Source organism: Typopeltis vanoorti, chromosome 14 (assembly GCF_054136105.1).
Source record: "Typopeltis vanoorti isolate ZY-2024b chromosome 14, IOZ_Tvanoo_1.0, whole genome shotgun sequence".
Classification (NCBI taxonomy): Eukaryota; Metazoa; Arthropoda; class Arachnida; order Uropygi; family Thelyphonidae; genus Typopeltis; species Typopeltis vanoorti.
The window spans coordinates 44,370,373-44,386,121 of record NC_143562.1 but is presented as its reverse complement, the minus strand read 5'-3'; the positions used below and the strand labels follow the sequence as shown (position 1 = coordinate 44,386,121).

Here is a 15,749-nt window from a genome sequence, read left to right as displayed (position 1 = left end):
ATTTAAAATTAATGAAATTTTAAATTCTGCATTTTCTTTCACACAATAGTTTTCTATTTCACTCACATAACAGGCATCCTCGAACAATTTTTGTGTAATCTACGACTTCTTATTGCCCAGATAATGAACTGGAGAGTATGCTTCCTAATGTTTGTGAAGGCTTGTGGATTCTCACTGTGCCATATCTCAAATTGTTTCAGTTTATATCCAGCTACATTATCCCCTAACGGAATAATACGGTCTTTAAGATCTTTGAAACGGCATAGATTTTGGTCTTTTTATGAATGAATGACCGCTCAGGCATTTTTTTCCAAAACAAGGACAACTCATCCATATTAAATATTTGCAGTGGCAAATAATTTTCCTCCATAATAATTTTATTCAGTTCTCTTCAAACTCCTTGGTAGCCTTCTCATCAGCATCTGCAGATTCACCATACATTTTCACATTATGCAGTGCAAAATGCTGCTTGAACTCACGAATCCATGATGCCTTTATCCATGATGCAAGTAGCTTTTCCATATCACTGATAGGACGTTGTCATTGCTTCATCACTATTGTCGATTTAATGGAAGCAGATCTTTTCACAGCCTCTACAATTTTATCCTTGTTTTGCAAAATGGTCATCACTGTAGAATGAGACCGAAGTCACAACATGGGTTTACCAGCTTCATGTTGCTTTATAACTTGTAACTTTGTTTCAAGATCAATTGCTCATTTCTCTTTCTGTGATTCTTCACTAGGTTTTTTGATTGGATGTATAGGGGTCATGTTGCACAAAATATCGTGAAATATTTAACGATAAATACACAAATAACCCATTTCTCAAACACCAAATCAACAGAGGAACTGTTGACGACATGTGCTATTGTGCCGCAGAATGTACTGTTGCCACAGCACATGATGCATTGTTGCTAAATAGAAACCTTTTTACTTTGCGCTTGCTTACATCTTGTTCGAAAGTTTAGTCAAAAATGTTATTAATTCCCTTATGGGATCACGGACGCATCTTCAAGTGAACGTAAGTCGAGGGATAGCTGTATGTAGGATTGAAAGATCCTAAAGAGAGAAAGAGAGAGAGAGAGGATGACCAGCTACAGGATGAAAAGCCCAGTGAAGCCAAACAGACACATGCCTAATCCTTGAAGAGAAGAAGAAGGATCTTTAATTCCTTTTACAGTACTTTTGCCTCCTTCCTGATATTTATTTTCTATATTCTTACTGAAGTCTTCCAACTTCATCACAAGTTCATCTCTGTGTTCCAACATATAGAGATAAATTTGTGTTCATCTCTATGTTAAAACATAGAGATGTGTTCACAATGACTAGTCCATATCCTGAGCAGAATTCCAGCAGGTGCCGTGATTATTAGCTTTGCCCTTTTCTCCAAATTTTTCCAAAACCTTTCCATATGCTAGGTGAGATTCATTTCCTACCTCTGCTATTTAGATCTCTAACTAGGATCACTTTTTCCATTTTCTTTATGTCAGCTGCCTGTTGTAATGAGTCAAAAAATTCCTTCACTTCTTCCTTAGAAGAACCTTCTGTGGGACCACATGCAGAAATAAGTTTTATTGTCTATTTCTCTATTTTGAAGTTTGCCCACATAACTCTACTTGTAACTGCCTTCCAGGCAGGAAGGTTATGTTTACTGCTGAATGCTATTGATACTCCAATCCTTTCCTTGATTGGAGTATCAATAGTAAATATTCCTTATTTAGTAATATCTCACCTGTTTTTGCTGTTTTTGTCTCGCTAATGCCAATTAAGTCCATGTGGTACTTTTCCAGTTTTTTTTGCAAGTTAAATTTTCTTTTCATTAATATTTCTTATATTGATGGTTCTCATCTTCAGTTCGTCTGATATTGGGTTTATTCTTCTTTCAGATGTTAATTCAGAGTTTGTTCTAGTAGTTGACTTTTCACCATTCATCCTGGTTTCCTGATGAAAACTGTGGGTTCCCAGCCAGCACAAAATCTCTTCATGTATCATCATATGTATTTGTGGTTTAAGCCAGTAGAAAGTACAATATGGTCTGCTAAGTTCCAAATTGCTAGCCCATCCTCATTGTTCAGTACCTAGTGGATACCTTTTAATGGGATGCAACATATGAAGGTGAGGATTTTACATTAGATCAAAATCTCCTATCAGTTCTCTGCATTCCTTAACGGTGATGTGGAGATATCCTCCCAGTTATCTGGCTTTGATCCCTTAGCGACCCCCCATTAAAACATACACTGCTTAGAAAGAAGTCAATGGACACCATAGTGCAAGGAACAAACAGCCATGGCACCCACCTTAATAAGATGTAGGACCTCCTTTTGCTGTGATGACTGCAGTAATCCTACGGGACATACTTTCCACAAGCGTATGATAGCGATCAGTGGGAATTTTGGGCCATTCTTCCTGTAGGTATGTAATGAGGTCCTGGACTGTTATGGGACAGATGTCCCTTGACCACACCCAATGCTCCCGTTTATCCCACAGATGTTTAATAGGGTTGAGATTATGGCTCTGTGGAAGTCAGTCAAATGTTGTGACATTCATGTCCACAGTTACAGTAGCCTTATGACATGGTGCATTGTCTTGCTGAAAGAGACAACAGTCAGTTCCGTAGAAATGCCACAAAGTAGAAAGCATTGCATCATCTGGAATGTTCAGATACCTCTTGGAGTTCAATGTTTTTGGCACCACAAACAGAGGTGCAAGGCCTAACCAGGAAAAACAGGACTAAACCATCACACTGCCACCTCCTAATTTCATAGTTGGGGTTACACACTCTGGTAAGAGACTTTCCCTGGCATCTGCTACACCCATACCGGTCCATCTGCTCAGTAGAGGTTGTGGAGTGATTTGTTGCTCCATACAGCTTTCCAAGTCTCCACTGTTCTACTGTATATATGCTCTTTGCACCACTGAAGACAATGCTGCATGTTGGTTCAGGTAATGTGGGGCTTATATATTGCAGTTCTACCAAGGAAAATAATTAATAAACAAAATGCCTTTATCATCCCAAAACACCTTTCCTGCTGATGGAACCAACTTTGTCTTCTTTGGCTTCTGTCCACTGTTTTGACTGCTGTCAGATTTTTGTCAACACACAAAATCAGTTTTATTCTTCTTAAAATGCTTCAAGCGCTATTCTGAGATTTTCATTCAAGTGCGTTTTTGATCTGCTGTGAACAAGCTCAGTACCCATCTTGCACAGAGCTTTTTCATTTGCAATTCTTCATGCAAAATGTATCCTACATGTTCTTTTGAAATGCCTATAGTCTCAGCAATTTCATGCACTTTGACTTGCCGGTCATCCAATACCATATTGTGCACTTGATCAATGATTCTGGTGTTGTTACACTTTTTGGAAGTCCTTCACGTGGATCATCTTCAAGTCTGGTACGGCCACATTTAAACTTGGCAGTCCATTTCTTAATTGTTGAAAATGTAGGAGAAGAGTGCTCATAAACTTTTATGAACGTGAAATGAATTTCTTTTGGTGTTAAACCTTCTTTTACAAAGAATTTTATAACCGCACAATACTCAATTTTCTCCATTTCAAGGAATACAGACAATACTTTTGCTTCAGACAGCTGTATAAAACAAACTACTTGATAGAATTACTTGCAATTTCACATGGCTGCTTATGACAGATGTACCAACTTGGAAAAATAAAATCCTGCCGATAGTGATGTTGTCATCTATGGTCGAGGCCGAGAACATTTCAGACCACCCTTATGTGTCCTTAGGATTTTTTTTGGACCTCAGGGCCAGTTTCTTCTCATATTCCAGGTTTATCTTCTTTACCATATTAGTCACTCTTCTGGTTAGTCTTATATGCTTCCTGTATTTGCTCTCCACCCTTCTCCTTATATTTCTTCCTGAATCCCTTTTTTACTTGCAGTTCCCATTTGTATTGTTTGTCATCCAACTTACACCAAATTGTGTTCTCTTCACTCATAGTATACAACTGGCTCAAAGGTGTCCATATTTATGACTACACACCTGGGACTGTTAACCCCCAACCAGCCATGACGTCTATAGACTTCCAGCTAAATCCGAATATGATTCTGTAACACCCGTTGAATAACATGGATAAAAAATGCAATTTGGTCTCACTATGTCATCCATCTTGCTGGTAGGGAGGTTAATGTGAATGTGATGCAATGTTTAAGCGTCAAAAAGTGTCATGATTCATTAGTATATTGTGTTTAACTTTAGGAATCATGTGAAGTCAGGAAACGATTAGGGGAGCCTTTAACAGGAATAAATGCAAAAATATAACATCAGGGATATTGCTATTCAATGTGTCTGCACTGCACACCTAGCACACACCCTGAAACTATGCCCCTGATTCCTTTCTCTTTGATACTCCTGCATGTCTATTCATCTTCCAAGTGAAACCCACATGGCATTCTCCAACCAGTGGCAGAGATGCAATCTCAGTTATAATATGATCTTCTTATGACCAAAGCTAAATCTCTAACCTCGTGTTCCTTCCCTCACGAATTCCAGAAATTCCATTCCATTACTACTACATGCAGTTTCCTCTTCCCAGTTTATACCTCTGTAGTTAATATCTCCCATAACAAGCATTCGTTTTGCACTCACCAAACTCAACTGCCTAAACATCTCTTGCTCTTGATACCTCTATTCTCCCTGGCTTATAGCACCATCTCACTAAATATCTTGTCCTGCCTACCTCTATCACACCATATGCTTTCAAAACCATTAGTGCCATTGCCCTCCAAATACTGTACTCTGAGAGGATATAAGTCATCATTTATTATAAACAGCACTCCACCACTTCATTTGTCCTTCCTATCCTGTTGAAAAATGCTATACCCTGCAACTGCTATTTCTGTCAGTATATCATCTTCTGTCCACCAATTCATCTCCTTTATTCTGGATACTCCTGGCATTAGTATGAAGAATCAAGGCATTTTCACTGTTTCTGTACCTACCATTATCCCCTCCAGAATCCACCAAATTCAGCATTACACAATATATTCCACCTTCTCCCAAACAACTATTCCCATAAGAGACCATCCCTTCCATCCTGATAATTCTAGTTTCCTTGCATTGACATACTGATTTGTTCAGAGAACAACATTCTCTCCAGATGTCTACATTCTTTCTCGTTCAAATGCAAGCCATCTCTCACATATAGTTCCTTTCTGTCCTCAAATTCCCTCCAAGCATCCATGAAATCTAATCCTCTCTTTCAATACATTCTGGCTGTTATATTATTCACTGATGCTCTCTTCTCCATAGCTCTGCATTATCATACCTGGGCAACACATTCACTATCTTCCCTCTCTCAGTCTTCTTCTGTACAACCTCAAGCATGAGCCTCAGATCTCTTGTCACCCAATTCACACTGCCTCTCAAGTTGTTTGTGTCTACCATCACAATCATCTCATCAACCCTTTCACCTCACTTAATTGCCATGGTCATACTATCTGTCATTACTCTGGGCAGATGCTCCTCTGGCATTCTATCTTGTACACCATGAATCATTGTCTCCATACATCACACCTCTTACCACTCTATTTCTTCCTTGCTCACCTACATCCCTCACTCTCTCTCCTCTAACACTTTCTTTCTTTCTTTCCCCCACTTACCTGCCATCTCTCCATCCCTGGTTCCTGCATTGTCTTACCTTTCTCTCATCCTCTCTCTTTCACTGGTTCGTGCACTGTCTCACTTTTCCCTCATTCCCTCTTTTTCACAGGTTCTCCTGTTCTCTTCCTCTTCTATTATTCCCATAACTCTCTCACACTTGTACTCTAATTCGTGTTGCATTTGTTGCTTCCATTTGCTTAATCTCTTCTTTCACCCTTCTCAACTCATTCCTGATACATTCCGCTTCTTTCAGCACATTTATCTCTCTCTCTGCAAGCTACCTACTCTTGCTTGACATTCATCCTCCCAATCAACATCATCTTCGAAAACTTTATGATGTTTCAAACCTACTACGCTACCTACTTTTATATTTTCATTCATATTCTGCTTGTTTTCCTCATCCTCAATCATGCTACTTGTCTCTCTCTCTCTGGGTCAGTATTCACCCATTTCTGATGTAATGCCTCTAAAGTTTGTTACACTAATTTCTAAATCACATAGTTCTTCCTATTTTCTACATTTTTCACAGACGTATTCTCCAATCTCTCATCTACCACATTTCTAACTGCCAGGATGCATATGTGCTGCAAGCACAGCATACATGTAGATCTTAGTAATTTGCTTATTACCACAACATCTCTTAGTATGCTGTGCAAAATGTAGTCCTTAAAAGGGAGTGGATTTAGTGATAAGCCATTGGCAAACTGAGTTAAGGCTGCCACCATTATTTAAACAATGCACACAGAATACTACAAACTATGTTGAAATATTACATTTAACTACAAATTCCCCAACTGCAAACTACCCACAGACTATATGTTCTATCTAGTTTCGATTCCTCGTGATTTAAGGTTAAACTCTAATAAACAATAGTGAAAACTTATCTTTTTTCTCTGCTACTTTGTAACACATCTGACTATAACCTCGTCCTCTGGTGGATCATTCTAAAAAAAAAAAAAAACAGCAAGCAATTACTGCTGAAATCCAGGATTGAACCAGGGACCTTTAGATCTTCAGCAATTCCGTACTTATATTATAACCAAGTGAAAAAAACTTTCAACATCTAGGTGGTGATGTTGCAGTGCCATATGTGACATTGACTGATGGAAGAATAGATATTGAAGAAATGCAGGTGCTGAGAATATTGCAGAATCTCAATGCAAGCACTGTCATGGTATTAGATGGCATATTGGTCCTAATTAGACTCTTCCTCTTTTATAGTGCTTTTATCATGCTTAATGCAGGGTCTGCTATGATTATGCGACTGTGGGAAACCCCAGCCAGCTTGTCACAGAGTCTGGCATTGGTTTTTTTTTAGGGGGGGGGGAACAGTTTTTATGACTGTAGAAGTATGTGTTCATGGGACCAGTTTGCCTGTTCTGGGGATGAAAAACCCGAGGTTCTGCGTGAAAAAAAAATCTCATGCCTCCATATGAGACTGACCTTTAGTTAACCAAGGCAGTTAACGGTTCCTCACATCTTGGACAGGAATCGAACCTAGGTCTTTCTGACCAAAGGACTTTGTCTATACTGACTGAGCTACAGAGCCTCTTGGCCCATATTATGAGAATATGCAATGGAATTATCAGCTCCTGTGACCAAAGTGTTTCATTTAAGCATTGGTACTGGGAAGTTGCTAGTGGAGTGGAAAGAGAGCAAGATATTCTTACTGTGTGAAGCAGACTCCAAGAGAAGAAGCAAATTATAAGTCAATCAGCATCTCAGAAGCTGTGGAGAAATGTGAAAGATAGCATTCAATACTTGGTGGATAGGAATACTTACTTAATGTCCTCTTCCATCGGAGACAGGTTGAGTCTTCCGTGTTTCCACAGCAACCTCCAGGAGTCTCAGTTTCTTGCATGGCTGGTGAGCTGTCTATAGGTTTGTAATCTGGGGTTAAGCTTTATTGATGTTATCCATTTAGTTCTTGGTCTTTTTTTTTCTTTTTTCTTCCAATCTTGCATACAGAGCAAGATTGGGTAACCTTTTTGGTGGTATTCTCTCAACATGTCCATACCATTGAAGTTGTCTTCTTTTGATCTTTTCTGTTAATGAGTCTGTATAATTTAGGTCTTGTCTTACAGTTTTATTTGTTTTCTTTTCTGTCCATTTTGTTTTATATTATTTTTCTGAGTCATTTCATCTCGAAAGCCTCCAAGTTTCTGAAGCATATAGCACAGTGGGTATTACAATTGTGTTATGTACAGTTTTATTTTTAGAGGTTTGGAGATTTTATTATTTTTTCAGATTTTACCTACCTCATTAAATGATAATCATGCAGTCGATATTCTATGTTTAATAGTAGTTATAATATCTAAGTGTTCTGTTATTATTGTTCCTAAATAGTTAAATTGCTTTATCCATTAAATTGTTTATCCATTCAAGGAGAAGTTTACTTTTCTTCATCTTTTCTAATTACCAAGATTTTTATTTTGTCTGTATTTATGGTCATGCTGTATTCTTCAGCCATTTTGTTTAAGTTGGTTATTAGGTTCACCATTATTTTGAGAGCATGTTAGGGGGCACGTTGATAGTAAGACTACGTTTGAAGAGCTGCGAAAGATAAGTGATTTAGTTTTTAAAAAAAATAGCATTATCCATTAATAATTGTGCTAGAATTATAGTTTATTGAGGAGTTAATCTGTTTAGCATAAAAAGTTTGTTTTATTAGTATTTTGATAAGATACATACGTAACATAGCACATGGCACCAATGAGAACCAAGGCAATGGCGTCCAAATCATCGGCATCTTTGGTGAATAAATTTAACCCAAGTGAGTTCGTTCAGTGTAACGTCTGCAGGATGTATGCTTTTACGAAAGCGGCTGGAGTTTGGTTCGTTAACGATAGTGGTGGGAAAGTGTCAGGAATGCGAGGATTTGAAGTCTGCCTCGGGTTGTGAGATTGATATAATAGATGAAAGCCATAATGTGGTTGAAAATAGTGATATGATAGAAATTTTGTTATGTAGTGCCAGATAGCATTGAGAGCAGTGTTGAGGGTGAGAGTACAGAGTACAAAAGTACAGAGCACAAAAGTACAGAGCGTGACAATAGTTTGAGTGATAAAAAAAAATGTATAGTTGCAATGAGGGAGATTGGACGGTTGCACGAAGTGATACATAGGGGGAAGCGGCAGCTGGAGAGATTACAAAATTGTTTACTGAGTGCATCAGCTAACGGAAAGAAGCAAATGTCTGATAAGAAAAATGAGAGCATGATCAGGAGTGAAAGGAAAATGAAGGAGCAAGTGTTGTACAGTGAGTAACTAGTAAGAGATGTAATAGAAGTTAGAGTTCGATAAAATCTTACTTACCGGGTGCGAAAATTAAGGATGTAAATGAGGCTATTAGAGTGCAAAAGCAGAGGGTGAAAGAAATGATAGTAGTGGCAGGAACAAATGATTTAAAAGGTGATAAATTTGATATGAGAGAGGACCTGAAAGAATTGCTAAAGGTAGTAAAAGAAAAGAGAGTTAAGATAGTAAGTCTGTTGGCAGTGTATGACAGAGAAGAGTTGAGGAGGAGGACTATAATTGCAAATTACCTTATGCACAGGTTATGTAGGAGGAGTGGTGTGGAGTTTGTGGAAATGTGGAGTGAGTTTGATGGGCAAAAAGACTTATATAAGATTGATGGTTTGCATCTGAATGGATTTGGTGTGTGTGTGGAGACTGGAAAAAGTGTTGCTGAATGAAGTGAAAGTGGATGTGCAGAATCAGGGAAACAAGAGCTATTGGGGGGGGGGTGGATATGCAGACATCACTGAGGCAGTTGAGAATAACAATGTGTATAATATGCCTGAGCTAGTACAAAGGACAACAAATCAGAATGAGATAGTATAAGGCATCAAGATAGGGGTGGGACTAACAGGTTTCTGCACTTCATGTATACTAATGCCGGGAGTATTAGGAACGAGAAGGAAGAATTTTTGGCCTTGGTTGGCTCTTCCTGGTCACAGGTTATTGGCATTAGTGAGATATGGCTGACAGAAAATGATATAGCTAGTGGGATAGAATGTGAAGGGTATAGTGTGTTTAGGAAAGACAGAGAAAAAGAATGGGGGGAAGAGTGTTATTGATGATAGCTGATGAACTGCAGCCATGGAGAATTGAAGTTGAACTGCAGGATAGTGAAGAGAGCACATTTGAGACTAGTGGAACAAAATATACAGTTGGGTGCTGCTATAGACCAGGTGATGGAATAGATGGTGGAGATAGTATATTAGACATATAGACACAATGAGTGGAAGGTAATTATTATGAGGGATTTCAACTATGGTAACATTGATCGGAAGAAGGAGTTGGGAGGAAGGAATTGGATTTTATGCGGTTATTGAGGGATAACTACCTGAGACAGCATGTAATGGAATATACTAGAGGTTCGAGAGTGCTTGACCTAGTAATTGCATCTGAGAATTTGACTGGGTGGTGGCTAAATGTGCGGAATTTTCAATTAAGAAAGGGTTCATGTGGAATTACCAGGCTGGTAAGTATGACAAGCTTAGGAGATTGCTTGGTTCAGTGCCATAGCATGTAAAACTGAAAGGGTTGGAAGTTGATAGTGCATGGGAGGCAGTAAAAGAGCATTTGAAGGAGGTAATGGCTGACTGCTTACCTAGAGTCCAGATAGTAAATCAAGTAGAGGTTAAATGGATGAATAACACCATTAAACTTGAGCTGCAAAAACAGAAACAACCGTGGAGGGAATTTAAGGAGAAAAGGTGACCTGCAGGTGCATGAACTGTATAAAGCACAGGCCAAAGGGTAGGGTAACGAGTGTGGTAAGAAAAGCAAAAGCGGATTATGAAAGAAAATTAGCCACGCAAGCTAAAGAGAATCCCAAACCTTTTTTTTCGATATGCTGCAAGTAAAAGAAAAAATGTATATGGTAGAATGATTTTAAGGAATGCCAATGGTAGGGAAGTAACTGAATCAGTTGATATAGTGGAATTATTGAGCAAGCACGAGTATATCATCCAGGTGGTGATATTGCAGGAATGAAGGAACCAATTGCTTATACAGGAATTGGGGTGAATGAAATGGAGGTGAATAGTATATTACAAAACCTTAATGTGAATACATCTGTGGGATTGGATGGTATACCAGCTCGGGTCTTACATGAAGCAGCTAAAGAATTGTCAGTGCCCTTGACCATTTTGTTTAATTTGAGTCTTGGGTCTGGGTTAATCCCAAGGGGGGGGGGGTGGAAAGAGGGGAAAATAGTTCCACTGCATAAACCACGACTACTGTTGCAAAATACCTACCGATCAGCATTTCAGGAGTCGTTGTCAAGGTTTTAGAGAAAGTAGTCAAGGGAAAAATACAGGAATAGATTGATGAAAATGAGATACTGTATGGGGGACAGCATGGCTTTGTGAAAGGTAGATCATGCTTCACTAACTTGCTCATGTTTTATAACACAGTGACAGCTGAACTGGATAAGGATAATGGGAACACAGTGATACTGCTGGACCTTGCTAAGGCCTTTGACGGGATACCACATGGAATTCTAATCAGTAAACTGCAGCATTTGGGGATGGATATAGGAGGGTGGTAGGTTATGAGATATCAGAGGGCAGTTTATTAAGGGGTAGAGTCCAAAAGATGACCTTTGACTAGTAGTGTGCCGCAGGGTTCTGTTCTTGGACCACTACTATTTAATTTGTTCATTAGCGATATAGGAAAGGATCTGAGAGGAACTGTTCATTTGTTTGCTGATGATGCAAAGTTGGGTAGAGCAATAGTGAATGTACATGATGTCAAAATTTTGCAGGATGATTTGGATAGATTGGAGGACTGGGCTAAGGAGAATGGATGTCAATTTAATGTGGCAAAGTGTAAGGTTATGCATTATGGGGTGAAAAGATTAGCAGCAGTATACCACATTGGTGGAACTGTACTCCAGGAGATTGATGAGGCCAGGGATTTGGGAGTGTTGGTGGATAGGGAGTTGAAGTTTAGGGGGCACATTGCAAAAGTGGCTAAATCAGCTCATCAAATCACTTGCTTACTTAAGAATACTTTGACGAGCAGAGACAAGCAAGTTATTGTTCCTCTGTATCGAGCCTTGATAAGACCCCATCTTGACTACTGTGCCTAGATCTGGGCGCCAGGGTTTCTTCTTGATGGGGAGGAGGTGGAAAGGATCCAGAGGCGAGTGACCAAGATGATAGCAGGTCTATGGAATGAACCTTATGAGAACAGGTTGAAGATTTGTGGGTTGCAGAAATTGGTTGATAAGCAGAAAAGAGGTGATATGATTGAGACATTCAAATTACTGAAGGGTTTCTATAAGATTAATTCAGAGGATATTTTTCAGAACAGGACTGGTTGTGGGAGGACTAGGGGCCATACATGGAAGCTGGGCAAGAGTGTGGTTAGCAAGGGTGTTAGAACTAGGTTTTTTTACTTTTAAAGTGGTGAATGAGTGGAATAAGTTGCCAGAGTCTGTTATGGGTGCTATGAATGAGTTCAAGGCAAAGTATGATAGATACTGTGTGGATGTTGAATAGTTGTTCTTGACATGATGTTTAGGGGCCTCCATCAATGAATCTAGGGACTCCTTGGAGTATTATGGTTATAACCATTTAGGTTGACTCCTTTTTCTCCTTCCAAGGCTTTGTTTACCATATCCTCTAGGTAGATGTTGAAAAGGTATGGGGAGACAGGATTACCTTGGGCTACTCCTTTATCGATGTTTATTTTATCAGTTGTTATGCTGTTGAATTTAATTATTGCTTATGTGAGACTATAATATTTTTCTAAGAAGTCCAGAGTATCTTCATCGATTTGTTTCTGTTTTAATATTCTTAATAAAGTTACTCTATTTATTGAATCGAATGCCTGTTTAAAATGTATAAAACAGTAATAGATATTTTTGTTATGTTCCCAGTATAATTCTGCTCGTCTTTGTATTATGAAGATCTGGTCCAATATGGAGAGGTTCTTTCTTGGAGGGTGGTGAATGGATGGAATAAGTTGCCAGAGGTGATTGTGAATGCTTCATCAGTGAATGAGTTTAAAGGAGCGTTATGATTGGTATTTTGGGAATAATAAATCTCATGTGATGTGTCTTTTGACTCCATGGAGATAAGATACCTGTGTAATAATAATAATAGTAATAATATCCATAATATTCTTTAATATTACAGATGTCACAGAAGCCAAAAATAAATAAATAAAATAAAAATAATAATTATTTAGTAAACCTGTGTAGTTTTTTTGGTTCAGCTGATACAGGGAAGTTAAAAAGGAATTTCTTCACCTATCAAAGAAATAAGGACACTTCTGTTTTCTTCTATTAAAATTCTATTATGTAAACCTAACACATCATCAAAAATCCATAAAATATTACAGACCAATCACACGTGTTCAGACCTTTTGGTACTGCCTAGGTTTTCATCTCCTGCTATTTGGCATATACGATTGCAATTGCCTAAGATCTGAGATGGTTCCTGAATTATAGTATTCTCTGCTTGACCCTATTATTCCCACAGCAACATTCTGTCTATTAATAACAGCAAAACCAAGGAAACATTTATCCTCCTTCATCACAGACCTCCGTAGCTAGGCACTAACAGTGACACTGTCAATAACAGCAGTGATATATAATATGGAATCCATACTGATATTTAAAAATATGTGAAGTATTTTATTTGTTTCATATTGCACTTTATGCCTCATTTCAGATTATGCATTAAGAATAATTTTATTTCTAGATGCAAAAGAAGAAAATTCAAAGAATAATACAGATATTCAAAGTGATGAAAATACTGATGAATTGTCAGATGTTAACTGCACAGTTACAGATAAAAACCAGAAAGTGCTAGGATTTATAACAGAGTGGATATCAGCTTACAGATTTATTTCAGGCATGTATTAGATAAGAGCCAATGATTGTGTTATGTTTATGACTTAATATTTTGGTTTATTTTTATAAGCTTATCAGTAAAACTTATTGCAATTTTAGAACTAAGAAAAATCTGTTTCTCAATCAAGGCAGTTGTTTTAACTGGCTATAGACATACTTTATGATTTGTAGAAACATTCAGGTAAGAATATCTGAAACTGCTTAGAGATCAATTTATGAAATTAAAATTGTATACCACTTAACATTTTGCTCAATTTTATATAGCTAGCATAATGACACCAACATGCTAACAGTGTAAGCCATAATGAAGATCAATAGTTGGATTCTTGCATGCAATGCAATTGCCATATTGTAGGTAATTGTTTCTTTCTTTCTTTCTTTCTTGTTAACTTTATCAAGATGTTTCACTTTCCTCAGCAGTCTCAAGAAATGGCCTTTCAAGCTGCAATTGATTTATGTAATGCAATGCTTAGTGTTACATGTTATACTACTTTTGTGTTGTTATAACTGATCAGTTGACAACACATGGAAAGAATAAATACTGATCTTTCAGTGAATTAAACAAAGGTTTGAAGGTATCATGTTGTTCTGGATGCTTTATTGTTCTGTTCTAGTCCCTAAAATGTGTCTGTGAAAGTACCGACACATCTTCAGTGTTATAATAGAATTTAACACACATCAGTACTGGTGGAAATGGAAGTGATTAAACCGCAAGTCTGAAATACTATGAAAGGATATTTCTACCCCCTTCCCCCAAGATGTTGTTGTAGGAGACATAGGAATTAAAGTTTTCCATGTCTCTTTGGGATGAAATAGCACTAGGAATGAATTAAAGAAAAGTTTAATGGCTCCAATGAGAACCTCAATAAAAAATATGGTTATGTGAAACTTCTTAAGATATGGGAAACTATTTCTTATCATCATTGTCCTGTCCTGAAGGCAGACAACAATAGCCAATCTCCATCCAGGAGGTTAGCTATTGTTGGCCATCATTAATGTCAAATATAAATTACACTAAAGTTCTTTAATATGTTTGTAATGGACATTGAAAAAGTAACAGATGAAATCTATTATGTGAGAAATATAATTTCTTGTATCTTATCTGTTTGGCCGCAAACATTGAAGCTCACATGTGCAAAGCTCACAGAACAAAGAAATCGCCTCGGGCTGGAGCCAACCTCTTTGTCTGATCTACTGGTGTTTATTCTAAACAGAATGTTGGAAAATTTCTTTGATTTCTAGCTGCACCACCAAAATATGCAGATGGGAGGTGAATCTCCTTCCAAAGAAAAACACACAGTAAAACACACGGAACCTTCCTCTCTTAATAATAATTAAATCTAGCAGCTTAACCCTTCTAATCTACAGTCATGGCAATATCTACCTTAAGGCACACAGATTCGAGTTTAATGAGTAGTGCATTGGAAATATGAATCAGGCAAGTTATTTAAACAGTAAAACAGTTTATTCATCACTAATGAAATATACAAAAGGTCAATTATAAGTTCCAAGTAGATTTAGCTTCTATGCTTCAAATATCAACTCAAAGTTACGTTTACATTTAGTCCCTCAACACAATTACTTCTAGTAGGACTATGAGTCTAAAATATTAACCTAGATGTTCTCAAATCATCCTGAAATAAACATTTGCAAGTTTATGCAATAGCTACAATATTAAACACAAGATGTATTATCTAAATCTCTAAACTAGGCTTTCTCTCACATAAGACAAAACAATTCAATTATCAGCATTAGGCCTAAAGTCCTTGAGTATCCTATATAACAAAAACCTTAATTAAACACTGTCACAATCTTTTTCACAAGTTAAACAATGGAAGGATCTTACTTGACCATAAATCTGGACTTCTCTGAATGATCCTTGAAATCATCTCTTTCAGTTACCGTTCGTCTTTTGCACTGAACTCGGGTACCTTTTCTGGGGCTTGTGCAATCCCTCTTTATTATTAGCAAGCATCAGGAACTCGGCGGCATGGAAACATGGCATCTACTTTCTTTTAAAACTGCTAGTCTTAGTCACGTCGCTCTCTTGGCATTTCTATCTGGAATTCAGGACTCCGATGGTGATCACAAATCATCTCCCACGATGTTAACAAAACTCCGCTGCCTTCGCGTACATTGTAACCTCAGGTCGGAACTCCACATGACTTCGTAACTTATCGCTGACCCAAGAATGGGACCAGTGCTCCAGAATGAACTCGAACTTCATGAACCGCACGCCTGACTAGCGAGATGAATAACCC

General features: G+C 37.9%; 1 protein-coding gene across 1 annotated transcript in view; it reads left to right on the top strand.

Moving 5' to 3' along the window:
* LOC150099414 (uncharacterized) overlaps nt 1–15,749 on the top strand; it is a 215,796-nt gene that overhangs the window by 179,663 nt on the left and 20,384 nt on the right. Inside the window, exon 7 of the mRNA XM_090404343.1 lies at nt 13,337–13,489. Within this exon, the coding sequence (XP_090260469.1) occupies nt 13,337–13,489 (153 nt within the window). The remainder of the gene's footprint in view (nt 1–13,336; nt 13,490–15,749) is intronic.